This window comes from Triticum aestivum, chromosome 5D (genome assembly GCF_018294505.1).
Source record: "Triticum aestivum cultivar Chinese Spring chromosome 5D, IWGSC CS RefSeq v2.1, whole genome shotgun sequence".
In the NCBI taxonomy this organism is placed as follows: Eukaryota; Viridiplantae; Streptophyta; class Magnoliopsida; order Poales; family Poaceae; genus Triticum; species Triticum aestivum.
The window spans coordinates 454,771,422-454,784,113 of NC_057808.1; the positions used below are offsets into that span (position 1 = coordinate 454,771,422).

Consider the following 12,692-nt stretch of genomic DNA (forward strand, 5'->3'; position numbering starts at 1 on the left):
GGTATTAATTGTGAAACACTTTCCACAATGTCTTAATTGTGTGCCAAACTCGTAACTCAGATATCTCTATGATCATATCATAGACATTTTATCCTCTTGTCACGACGATCTTCAACTTCACTCTGAAATTACTTGAACCTTCCAATAATTCAGACTTGTGTTTCATCAAGTAAATATTCTCAGCATCTACTCAAATCATCTGTGAAGTAAGAACATAATGATATCCACTGCATGCCTCAGCACTCATTGGACTGCATACATCAAAATGTATTACTTCCAATAAGTTGCTCTCTTGTTCCATCTTACTGAAAACGAGGACTTTCAGTCATCTCGCCCATGTGGTATGATTTGCATGTCTCAAGTGATTCGAAATCAAGTGAGTCCAAGCGATCCATCTGCATGGAGTTTCTTCATGCATATATACCAATAGACATGGTTCGCATGTCTCAATCTTTTCAAAAACGATTGAGTCCAAATATCCATCTACATGGAGCTTCTTCATGCGTTCTATACCAATATGACTCAAATTGCAGTGCCATAAGTATCTGGAACTATCATTACTATTTTACATCTTTTGGCACGAACATGTGTATCACTACAATCGAGATTCATTTTAGGTGCAAGACCATTGAAAGTATTATTCAAATAAGCAGAGTAACCATTATTCTCCTTAAATGAATAACCGTATTGCGATAAACATAATCCAATCATGCTCAACGCAAACACCAAATCTCGATGGTAGAGGGAGCATGCGATGCTTGATCACATCAACCTTGGAAACATTTCCAACACATATCGTCATCTCACCTTTAGCTAGTCTCCATTTATTCCACAGCTTTTATTTCGAGTTACTAACACTTAGCAACCGAACCAGTATCTAATACCCTGGTGCTACTAGGAGTACTAGTAAAGTACACATTCATATGACGTATATCCAATATACTTCTGTCGACCTTGCCTGTCTTCTCATCTACCAAGTATCTAGGGTAGTACTGCTTCAGTGACCGTTCCTCTTATTACAGAAGCACTTAGTCTCGGGTTTGGGTTAAACCTTGGGATTCTTCACTAGAGCAGCAAACGACTTGCTGTTTCATGAATTATCCCTTTTGCCCTTGCCCTTCTTAAACTAGTGGTTCTACTAACCATCAACAATTGATGCTCCTTCTTGATTTCTACTCTCGCGGTGTCAAACATCGCGAATAGCTCAAGGATCATCATAACTATCCTTGATATGTTATAGTTCATCACGAAGCTCTACTAGCTTGGTGGCAGTGACTATGGAGAACTATCGCTATCTCATCTGGGAGATTAACTCCCACTCGATTCAAGCGATTAACTCCCACTAGATTGTGTCAAGTTTATATTGAGTGAATGAACATCAGTCCCATATGATTATGCTTGTTTTTCTATATCTTTTTCAGTTTTTCCTAGACACCTCAATTGTTATTTTTGTTAGTATTTAAGTGTTCTCCTTCCTCTCATTCCTGTCATCTAGCAATAACATGATCAAGTGTAATGCAATGTCATTTTCTCAATTGGCAAAGCTAAGGAGACTAGCACCTGTAAGCAAGCAGATGTAAAATTCACAACAATCTACAATAGTACTCCGAATACATCCGTCTTTCAATTTCTCTCTCAGTTTATAGCGCACACAACACATCATCTCCTAGCCTCTCTCGAGCAAGGCGGTCCTCGTGCGCGCAACGGGAGCAGGCTAGGGCCATCGACCACCACTCCTGGCAACAACTTCGTCCTCGCCACTAAGGATGTGAATGGGCGGATCCACGCTGTCTCGAACCTGGTACTCGTCGTCCCCTTTGCTTTGTTCAGAGACATGGAGCCGAACTAATGGTCAAGTGATGATTGGTCTCATGTCCAGAGGCAGAGCTATGTGTGCTGCTTGAGGGGTGGGGGTGGGGGGGGGGTGGGGCCCCCAACCTTGGATCAATTTGTGAAGGATTTTTTAGGAAGGCCTAGATTAGATTATTCTTTAGCACCCCAAACACCGATGATTTGTGTCCCCCCCCCCTCGCCCCAAATGATTTTCCTCTAGCTCCACAACGGCTCATGTCCTATTGGATAACATGGTCCGACTCAATTTTAATACTAGATTTGCAAAAAATGGAAGTAGTAACACAACAGCATCTTTCCAAATAGCATCATCTATGGTAGGAATTTTTAGTATATGTTAGGATATCTAGAGTTTATCTATTCAAAGAAAAAACAAGGCATATATGAGGCCTCATTTCTGGTTCTAGCTTGAACAAAGGTAAACTTGGATTAATATTTTAACAAAAATTATAAACACAAGGCTAACAATCCTCACATTTTTTTGAGGGGAACAATCCTAACCAATGCTTATGCTATCATAAAGGCTGTTTTTTTTAGACAAATCATAGAGGCTGGTGGTGTCTGACTACTCCCTTGGCCCAGTTTCCATACGAGGCCCGACCAAAAGAACCATCGGGCTTGAAATTTTGTGTCGGAACATCGGCCCATTTGACCCGTCACCAAGGCACCAACAACCCGCCCGCGCCGGCCACCACCGCTCCAGTCCCGCCAGGATCTGCCGCCCCACACCGTGCCCAGCTCCGCCGCCCCCGCGCCCCCCCTCTCAGCCGCTCGACGCTCGCCGGAGCGGCGGATCTCCGACGCGTCGCTCCCTCCCGCAGGTCAACCTCCCCCCCTCCCTCGGTCTGAGAAAAGATGGCAAAAGGCTGCGTGCTGGCGGGCAGAGCCGCCTACCATCCCCATCCCTAAACCCTAGCCATTATCCCCTCTTATTGCAGGCAACAGACGGCATCTAGGCAGAACCTCCCACCATTCCACCGGAATCGGAGAACCTAGTCGCGGCGCCTCAACCTCGCCTGAACTCACCGTCGATGGCGGCCGCTGCGGGGTCGTACGGCAAGCTCGACAAGTCATTCAAGCTTGCCGCTCGCTCCATACTCACCGCCTTCTCCCGCGAGGTTGGTTCCCTTCCCACCCTCAATGACGCCGGGCGTGCCTAGTGAAAAAGCTTCGGGCCCTCGCCGTGAGTGGGATCCGTTCGGCTTAATGTGCCCTTGAGATGAATTGACCCGTGTGTTATTCTTGCATCTTAGGATCTTAACAATGCTTTCCCATCGTTCACGGACGCCGAAAGGGAGCGCCTGTACCAAATGTTCATCTATGTGAGTGCTCCAATCTTCCCCCAGTTCACAATTATTGCTAAATCTGTCAATCTTTGCCCTACGTGCAAGTCCTACGCCGTTAAAAGTTTCGATTGTGTATCTGTATCTGAACTGAACACTTAACTTCTGATCTGCTTTCCTTTTTATTTTATTTCAGGTGATCAAGTCTTTGCATGGCAATATAGTGGTACAGTTATCGCGCCCAAGCTGGTTTCTACTTTCTAGTATGATGCAAATATTTAAGGCTACACTGAACACTTAATTTTCAGCAGAGTTTAACTGTCTCATCAAGTCCTGCATATGTTGAAAAAAACATACATTACGTGCATTTCTAGATATGTGTGGTGCTAACTGACTGGTGACACAATCTTATCTTCAGAAACAGAAATACCCAGCACCTTGTCTTGTCCTTTTTTCATGGAATTGTATTACCTGTAAACTGTGCAATTACTCACAAAAGTGTCATTTCACTTTACTATGCGGTATGCGCCTTGGGGTTTGGCAAGACATACTCAATGTCTAGGCTATCAAACACCATCTCAATGGTTAAAAAGAAGGTGATGAGCTAATTACTGTATAGTGCAGGATTAATTCATAATTAGTAGTGCCAATTTTGCTAGTATCTGCTCTCCTTTGATCCCTTTCCATGTGCCTAACCACGATATTTTGAGAGGACTGGGCGCATAATTTGTTTACTTTTGCATATGCGGCTGAACTACGAAGCTGATATATCTTATGTTATGTTTGCTGAACCTGATGATGTTTTATTTATTTCTTGTATGCGCCAGCACTGTATTAATGCCATTGTATTGAAGTGATACCTCTTGTTCATGCTGCAGGAGGAGTTCCGAAATCTCTGCGATGAAATAGAAGTAATTTCTTGAGCAACACTGATAGATTTTGAGCACACTTTTGGGCTCAACATAATCAGCTTCAAGTTTATTAACACCCGCGACAAATGTTGTGATTTGTAGCAGCATTTTTAAATGTTTAATGACATGACTATCAATTGTTTTAGATTGCTACTGCCCTTGACAAGGTAGATCAGTTTGCCGAAGAACAAACTCTGGACGTATTATCTTCAGACAAGTATGAACTTTTCCTTTGCCTTTGAGATTCTGTTGTAGAATTTCTGGGTTCTAAATAGTGTTTACTCTTTTAAGAAACAGGACCACACGGTACAGATAGGCTGCTTAGGATTTGCAATTGCAGTAGAGGTTCTCTTTTGCATGCTACTCATTACCCAAACCTATATAAATGCATGAATATGTTCTTTCTGGAAATCTAGCACATTTTTCCTTGTTTTTCCTTTCTCCAGAGTTAACCACATACAGTTCACTTGGGATGAAAGCTGATTCAATTATGAACCTATATAAATGCATCATATGTTCTTTCTTGAAGTTCAGCAAACCTTTTCTTGAATTATTGCTGTTTGTTAAAAGTTACACAATATAGTTTACTTGGGATGACAGCTCATTCATTTGCAGGACTAGCATTGAAGACATCAAAGAAAGGATATCAAAGGAGAAGAAGGATGAAATTGAACTTTTAAAAGGTTTACTAGAGAAGGTATTATCCATCTAAAAACACTTTTGCAACCTTAAGTTTATTATCGAAATGGGCCTTCAGTACTCCATGCCCTGTGGTTGAGTTTTGAATTATAGTCTTCTTTAAGTTTTGACTAAGTAGCAGTTGAGTTCTTATCACTCCATTGCTGTCAACACGGTATTTAGTTGCAAAGAGTTGCTCTCTCCACCACAAAAAGAAAACAAAACAAAAAAAAAAAAATTTGTGGCGCTGTTAATGCTGCAAGTGTTACATGATTTTCACCTTAAGAAGCGCAGACAACGCAATTTATCTTCATCTCAAACTAATACTGACTAGCTTTCTGCTCACACCAATACTGCAGACTCAAGAAAGGAACAATGCCATGAAGGCCCGAATCGAACCCTTGAAGCAAGGGGAGGATTTCAATGACACAAGAGATGTTCTCACGAAGGTCTTACTTCAGGTCTATGTTTCTGTCGTGCTTTCTTCTTATTACCCTTCCTATTTTCATTCGATTTCCTGGGACTTGTTTTGCAGCTGAAGGAATGGAATTCTGCATGTCAGAGCTGCAATGACCATTGAGCTTCTCTGGTTACTCGATGTAGTCAAGAGACATCTGCTGTGTAGCTTTGTGTGTTCGTAGAGTGGAGGTCGAGTCAGGGGTCATGCTCCCCCATGAACCAATGGTGCTAACCAATTGTAGCGTGATTTCGTTTCTTCGTTGCAAGGCATAGCTGTTGCGTTTCTGTATTTTCGTCGCCTCATGTTTCCTGCACCCATAGTTGATGCTTGCTTTAGTGATCATCCAGATGACACTCCTGGTTTCATGTTCTCCCTTGACATTTTTTTTTCTGGTTTGCTGTCCAAGTCTTCATGAGAAAAGCCCAAGAAAAAAACGTGCATCCGTTCCCCAAATTACTGCATTTATATACGAGGAAATCTGGCAAAAAGGAAATAAAGAACACATTTTGAATCTGAAGGTTAAATCTCAGGGGGGTTGCTGCAACACTTTATAGCATAGCCATTTTACCTCTTCTTTTTTTGTAATTTTCCAACCTAATATGGTGCCAATACTGAATGTTGCATCCTTTTCTTCGAGAAAAATATCTGATCTGAATCATGACATAGGTTTAGTTGCTTCTGTGATGTACTACTAGTATGTAATATAAAAAACATTCAAAGAACAGCTGCTTCGCATGCTGAATGATAAACTGAATTGAACTTACCGAAGGATTGCAGTTAGCAGCTGCGATTAAAATTGGTTGGTTTGGGATCTAATCATGGTGGGGGGTGGAGTCTGGAGGGAATGCAGCAAGTCAGGTGACCAAGTGCTCTACACAAAGCAGCTTCTTTGGAGGTGAACTCTCGCCGGCAGACAAGCTGGGGTTCACCAAGACGGTCATCCAGGCAAAGCCAGACTCTGTTTACTCTGCAGTAAGCAAGTCCAGGCAAAGCCAGACTCTGTTTACTCTGCAGCAAGCAGGCGTTCTCGCCTTCTGCATGCATAGTTGGTTTGTTCGGAGATCAATCTCAGGTCTGAATTTCAGGAAAATAATTTCCCTGTAAGATGGAGTGGGTTCCCATTGATCCTTAGGTCTTTGCAAAATTCTCATTTTGCATGATGCAATCAGGGGTGGTGGGAATGTTGATGTGAAGCGCCTGTCGAAGGCCGGCGCCGCCTCGGCTTGGCCGAAAGTTGACTGATTCCTACCCAAGCCTTTTGAAGAACAGGTAAGATGAGACATGGTTTCCCTTAGTTCCATTAGCAGGAATCAGCTTTTCCACATGTGTAGTTGCCTGATAACTTATGTGTCTTATGACTGATTATCTCATTCTTAGCATGATGATTAAATAGTGTCATAAATGCATGAAAATGGCCTGACCTTTAAGCATCCTATTTATATGCCATGTTTCTCCAGGATTTGTTCATCTACCAGATTAAAGTAGGCCCACTGCCTCCACTATACTCCAGGACAGTAGACATCAGCATCCACAAGCACAGGTAGTTACAATTAGTTGCAACCAGAAGAAGCTGATGAAACCTGCATTACATTGTCATCTTCTACAGCTTGCCCACTACTAGTACTTATTAGCTGCAAGATCAGAAGCGACATAGAGAGCAAGCTGAACGAAGAGGCTGCCATGAGCTACTGGGGTTCCTCGCCGGCGTGGGGGGCGGCCCGCCACGGGCCGTCTCCGATGGTGCCCCTCATGGTGGTGCTGGCCCTGGGGTGGGTCATCTACAACGAGGCCCTGCTGGAGTGTTACGAGCGGGTGACCGAGGCGCGGGACACCGTGGCCGACAATGCCATGGTCTTCATCCTCGCCGCCGGGCTCCTGCTGCTCGCCGTCCTCCTCCTCAGCAACCAGATGGAGGTGGTCCTGGTGCCGGCGGTGCTGGTGCTGGTCATGCTCTTGATCCAGAACATCGTCGTCGCGGCGCTCCTGCTGCTGCTGGCGGTGTACCTGGCCGGGATATACTACTACCCGCCTCACCGGGGCTACGGCGGCGGCTTCGCCGGAGCCGGGGGTGACTGGACGGGCTGGGGCTGCGGGCTGGGGTTCTACATGCTGCTGCTGCTCTGCCTGGTGCTGTGCGCCATGTTTTCGGAGGAGGGCGGCAGCTGGTGGATCCCGGGCGTGCTGCTGGTTGCATGCCTGCTCTGCCTCAACCTCTTCTCAGGTGGCAAAGTCTTAGGCCAGGAGTACTTTTGACTCTTGTGTTCTTCGGGACAGAGCTTAGTTATTGCTGTCTCGTGGTATTACCGGATGGTGATGTAGCCGCTCATGGCGCATAAATTTTGTGTTTTGACCCTTTTGTGAAACAAAATCAAGATCTGACCCCGGTTTGAAAGATTTTCGGGATTGGACCATTTTGCTACCGCCAGGGGATCTGGCGGTAGGGTTAGTGGCGGTAGGGTGTGACGGAGGGGGACGGCGGCCGTCACCGCGTGCTGACGTGGATAAGTACCTTACCGCCAGGGACCCTGGCGGTAGGTTGTCTAACCCTACCGCCAGAGGTCCTGGCGGTAGGGTGTGGTAGGGGTTTTGCCGTGCATTCACTCTGTAACGAAATATGTGAGGGCCCTGGCGGTAGGTTCGCCCTACCGCCAGCCCCCATGGCGGTAGGTTGTCTGACCCTACCGCCAGGACCCCTGGTGGTAGGGTCCTGTGTTTTGCCGTATATAGCTTCTGTAACGAAAATTGCAAGGGCCTTGGCGGTAGGTTCACCCTACCGTCATCGGGGCTGGCGGTAGGATGCCTAATCCTACCGCCAGGGTGGCTGGCGGTAGGGTTCTCTGTTTTGTTTTTTCAAGTTCATTTGGTTGCTTGTTTTCAAATTCAATATGACAACAATATCACAGCAAGTTTCACAAATATGACAACAATATCACAGATTTTAAACAATTAAACTTGGGCACACATAGATCCATATTAAGATAATTTCAACTAATCAGTAAACGGAGTTCCACATAGTAGCAAACACATAGATCCACAAATACCAAACACATAGTTCCACGTAGTTTCACAACCACTAGACAAGTTCAACCAACGAAGTTCAACCAAACTAAAAGAGCCAAGTAGCGAAGAGCATAATCAGTTGCTCCTTCCCCTCTTGGAGGTACGGTCCTCGTTACTCTTTGAACGAGTCTCTTCGGTCTTCTTCTTGGGCCATCGAGGAACCGGTCTCTGGAAAGGGTCCGAACTCAGCAAATCCTACTTCTTCGGATTCCTCTTCGGCAGCTGAGATACTTGAGATGTTTGAGTTGGTGGAGGTCCATAATCTTCACCGTACTCCTCCTCCCCGTTGCTCTCATCCTCCTCCTCCTCCCCTTCTTCATGTGTGGCCTCCTCCTCCTCATCCTCTTCCTCCTCCTCCTCCTGCTCCTCCTCCTCCTCCCCAACCAACCTAGACGACGAGGGAGCATGGCTCGATGAGCCGATGAGACCCTGTGTGGCTACAGGCTGATAAGCTTCAACTGACACAGCTCCAGCACACCCAAGCAGCCCTACCAGCTTGCGACAACGCTGCACGAACTTCTGCACTCACAATGAAACAAGGTCATAATAAGTATCAGATCGACTGATTGCAAGTGAACAAGATGCATCTGTTCCGAGGAGGCTGAAATCGTACCTTCATCGTCCCCCTCACTTTGGTCTCAGATTGTACGCTCCCGGGGAGATCACCTAGTGCATCTGAGACTTCAAAGATGCATCTGTTCAGCTCACCGGACTGCAACAGCATAAGTCAGTCACAATGATGAATAAAAGAGTTTAAATACAACCGTCGGTTCAAACTTACCACTCTGTTGATGAGGGGTGCAAACTCCCTAAATCCACTGTGCATGTCTCTGATGCCGGTCTGGTAGGCCTCTTCCTCGGGGTCATCCCTCTCCAGCTCCGCGATGTCTTCCGCCGTCCATCGAGGTCTGAGACAAAGACGGTGCTTCTGGCCATCATCGTACCACCTCATGTGTCGGCCCAAGTAAGCACCCCAGTCAGCCACTTTCCTCTCCACGTCTTTCCGGTACCTCCGTCGGTCCCACGCCGCCACATAAGTCTTATGCTCCTCTCCCCAGTCTGTGATCGACTGATTCTTCCGCCGGCTCATCCTGCAAGGCATAGGCAAGAGATCATCATAAGAAACATGATAAGCGTAATGAAATCATGGGCACGGAGAACAAAGCGCTCACAGGTGGAGCGCGTGGCCGCCGGTATCAGTGGGCTGGCCCGGTGGGGTATGCTGATAAATCCCAAACTGCATGGCCACGCGGTGTGGCAAGTGCCACTCGACGGCGTACACACAGATCATGGGCACAATGCACTGCCAGAGACCACGGTCCGCATCGCACATCACGTTCAGATCAAAGTCCCACTGTCGGTCTTGTCGATATGGCCACCAGTTTACCTATTACATATACATTGGTAAGTTCGCACTCTCGGTCAAAAGTGGAATCAAAGAGAAAGGTGTTGAGCGAGTTCATATACCTGCGTATGCGTCAAAGCGTCCAACTCGTTGGTGTAGGTCTTGTACGAAGTCTTGTTTAGGCCCGTGTAGAGTTTGACAACGTCCCACTCGTAAGCTACGGTGGGGTTTCGAGTCTCGTCGCCGTCTTCGCTATAGTCTTCCCATGGGCGTCTTCGCAACTTCTCCGGACGCCCCACCGGCAGCCGCTCCCACATCCAAATGGAGAAGGCCCAGACAAAGCCACCCATATTGGACTTGTCTCCTGTCCTCTGCGTTGCGTCGTCAAGCTGCAAAACATCAAATGAGGATCAGATATAAGAAAATGTCATGGACACACTTTCGTAGGTAGGTAGGCAATTAGACACTCTCTTACCGAACGGTATAGGTAGGCGAGAGATGCGGTCCCCCAACTGTACGCTGCATCCCAGTCCGCTAGGAAGAACAGATACGCCCAGTTGGCAGAGTTCCCGGAGCTGTCTGGAAACACGACCTCCGAGAGAATATACCACAGATAGGCCCTCGCGTACAACTCCACAGTCGCCTCATCTGCGCCTTGGGGGCATGTCTTCCGGTGCTCCGAGAGCCAGCTCAACGGCACACCGGATGTACGGTTACTCTTGGCACCGGGGCAGTCGCCGATGAGGGTGGTAACCCTCTGCTGCCAGTTGGTCCTCTCCACTCGACCGGTGAGTGCATGACCCTCGATCGGCATGGCAGTAATCATCCCCAGTCCTCGAGGGTCACCGTCATCTCCCCGCATGGCAGATGGAAAGAATGGGTCTCCGGTCGCCACCGGTCAATCAGAGCTGTGAGAGCTACGTGGACAAGCATCGGCGACTGACGCTTGAACTGCAACACAAAACCCAACAGCCGGGCTTTCTTGAAGAACGGCGCGTAGCGCTCGTCGTAGTCCATATGCCCATGAACCCCGTGACCCCTCATGCGCAGTGGCTGGAGCATCTGTCAAAAAGTGAACGCCAAAAGTTAGGCAATCATTTTCATCAATCCGAAAACTTTGATCAAAATTTCATTCATATAACTTACCTCTCCGTTCTCTATGAAACGGGCACGATGACCCTTGTCGAATGCTGTTGGGGATCGTTGCAGAAATTAAAAAATTTCTACGCATCACCAAGATCAATCTATGGAGTTTACTAGCAACGAGAGGGGAGTGCATCTTCATACCTTTGAAGATCGCGATGCGGAAGCGTTGCAAGAACGCGGTTGGAGGAGTCGTACACGTAGCGATTCAGATCGCGGCAGAATCCGATCCAAGCACCAAACAACGGTGCCTCCGCGTTCAACACACGTGCAGCCCGGTGACGTCTCCCGCGCCTTGATCCAGCAAGGCGGAGGGAGAGGTTTAGGTAGAAGGCTCCAACAGCAGCACGACGGCGTGGTGGTGGTGGAGTGGCAGTTCTCCGGCAGGGCTTCGCCAAGCTCACGCGGAGGAGGAGGAGGTGTTGGGGAGGGGAGGGGCTGCGCCTTGGATGTGGTGCGGCTGCCCTCCCACCCCCTTCTATTTATAGGGGCAAGGGAGAGGGGGGCCGGCCCCCTCCAGATGGATCTAGAGGGGGGGCGGCGGCCAAGGGGGGAGGCTTGCCCCCCAAGCCAAGGGGGGCGCCCCCTCCTGGGCTTCCCCCCAACCCTAGGCGCATGGGCCCTGGGGGGGGGGGGGTTTGGCGCCCAGCCCACCTAGGGGCTGGTTCCCCTCTATATTCAGCCCATAGGGCCCTCCGGGGCAGGTGGACCCTCCCGGTGGACCCCTGGAACCCTTTCGGTGGTCCCGGTACAATATCGATATACCCCCGAACACTTCCGGCGACCGAATAAGGACTTCCCATATATAAATCTTCGTCTCCGGACCATTCCGGAACTCCTCCTGACGTCCGGGATCTCATCCCGGACTCCGAACAACATTCGGTAATCACATACAAACCTTCCTTATAACCCTAGCGTCATCGAACCTTAAGTGTGTAGACCCTACGGGTTCAGGAATCATGCAGACATGACCGAGACACCTCTCTAGCCAATAACCAACAGCGGGATCTGGATACCCATGTTGGCTCCCACACGTTCCACGATGATCTCATCAGATGAACCACGATGTCGAGGATTCAAGCAATCCCGTATACAATTCCCTTTGTCAATTGGTACGTTACTTGCCCGAGATTCGATCGTCGGTATACCGATACCTTGTTCAATCTCGTTACGGCAAGTCTCTTTACTCGTTCCGTAACACATCATCCCGTGAACAACCCCTTAGTCACACTGAGCTCATTACGATGATGTCTTACCGAGTGGGCCCAGAGATACCTCTCCGTCATACGGAGTGACAAATTCCAGTCTCTATTCGTGCCAACCTAACAGATACTTTCGGGGATACCCGTAGTGTACCTTTATAGTCACCCAGTTACGTTGTGACGTTTGGCACACCCAAAGCATTCCTACGGTATCCGGAAGTTGCACAATCTCATGGTCTAAGGAAATGATACTTTGACATTAGAAAAGCTTTAGCAGACGAACTACACAATCTTGTGCTATGCTTAGGATTGGGTCTTGTCCATCACATCATTCTCCTAATGATGTAATCCCGTTATCAACGACATCCAATGTCCATGGTCAGGAAACCGTAACCATCTATTGATCAACGAGCTAGTCAAATAGAGGCTCACTAGGGACATGATGTGGTCTATGTATTCACACATGTATTACGATTTCCGGATAACACAATTATAGCATGAACAATAGACAATTATCATGAACAAGGAAATATAATAATAACCATTTTATTATTGCCTCTAGGGCATATTTCCAACAGTCTCCCACTTGCACTAGAGTCAATAATCTAGTTACATTGTGATGAATCAAACACCCATAGAGTTCTGGTGTGGATCATGTTTTGCTCGTGGAAGAGGTTTAGTCAACGGATCTGCGACATTCAGGTCCGTATGCACTTTACAAATATCTATGTCTCCATCTTGAACATTTTCACGAATGGA

General features: G+C 47.5%; 2 protein-coding genes across 3 annotated transcripts; both read left to right on the top strand.

Moving 5' to 3' along the window:
* The first annotated feature begins 2,488 nt into the window (after window positions 1-2,488).
* LOC123122705 (uncharacterized) lies at window positions 2,489-5,553 on the top strand. The gene is made up of 9 exons (XM_044543027.1): window positions 2,489-2,672; window positions 2,790-2,969; window positions 3,105-3,173; window positions 3,331-3,360; window positions 4,013-4,045; window positions 4,192-4,262; window positions 4,661-4,742; window positions 5,083-5,172; window positions 5,259-5,553. Exons 2-9 carry the CDS (start codon window positions 2,883-2,885, stop codon window positions 5,301-5,303), a joined length of 507 nt encoding a protein of 168 aa, XP_044398962.1. The 5' UTR covers window positions 2,489-2,672; window positions 2,790-2,882; the 3' UTR covers window positions 5,304-5,553.
* Window positions 5,554-5,803: 250 nt separating this feature from the next.
* On the top strand, window positions 5,804-7,551 carry LOC123122703 (uncharacterized). 2 transcript variants are annotated; one of them, XM_044543026.1, is made up of 3 exons: window positions 5,804-6,255; window positions 6,353-6,452; window positions 6,641-7,551. In XM_044543026.1, the coding sequence occupies exon 3, from the start codon at window positions 6,864-6,866 to the stop codon at window positions 7,434-7,436; it is 573 nt and encodes a 190-aa protein (XP_044398961.1). In that variant the 5' UTR covers window positions 5,804-6,255; window positions 6,353-6,452; window positions 6,641-6,863; the 3' UTR covers window positions 7,437-7,551. The 2 variants fall into 2 exon arrangements, with proteins under 2 accessions (XP_044398961.1, XP_044398960.1); XM_044543025.1 differs by having other exon boundaries at window positions 6,353-7,551.
* The last annotated feature ends 5,141 nt before the right edge of the window (window positions 7,552-12,692 follow it).

Bases quoted from the DNA above. Each gene is read 5' to 3' on its own strand.
- LOC123122705 (XM_044543027.1), top strand. From the start codon at position 2,883: ATGGCGGCCGCTGCGGGGTCGTACGGCAAGCTCGACAAGTCATTCAAG. The intron at 4,263-4,660 runs GTATGAACTTTT...ATTCATTTGCAG, and splicing joins GACGTATTATCTTCAGACAA to GACTAGCATTGAAGACATCA. The intron at 5,173-5,258 runs GTCTTACTTCAG...CTTGTTTTGCAG, and splicing joins CAAGAGATGTTCTCACGAAG to CTGAAGGAATGGAATTCTGC.
- LOC123122703 (XM_044543025.1), top strand. From the start codon at position 6,864: ATGAGCTACTGGGGTTCCTCGCCGGCGTGGGGGGCGGCCCGCCACGGG.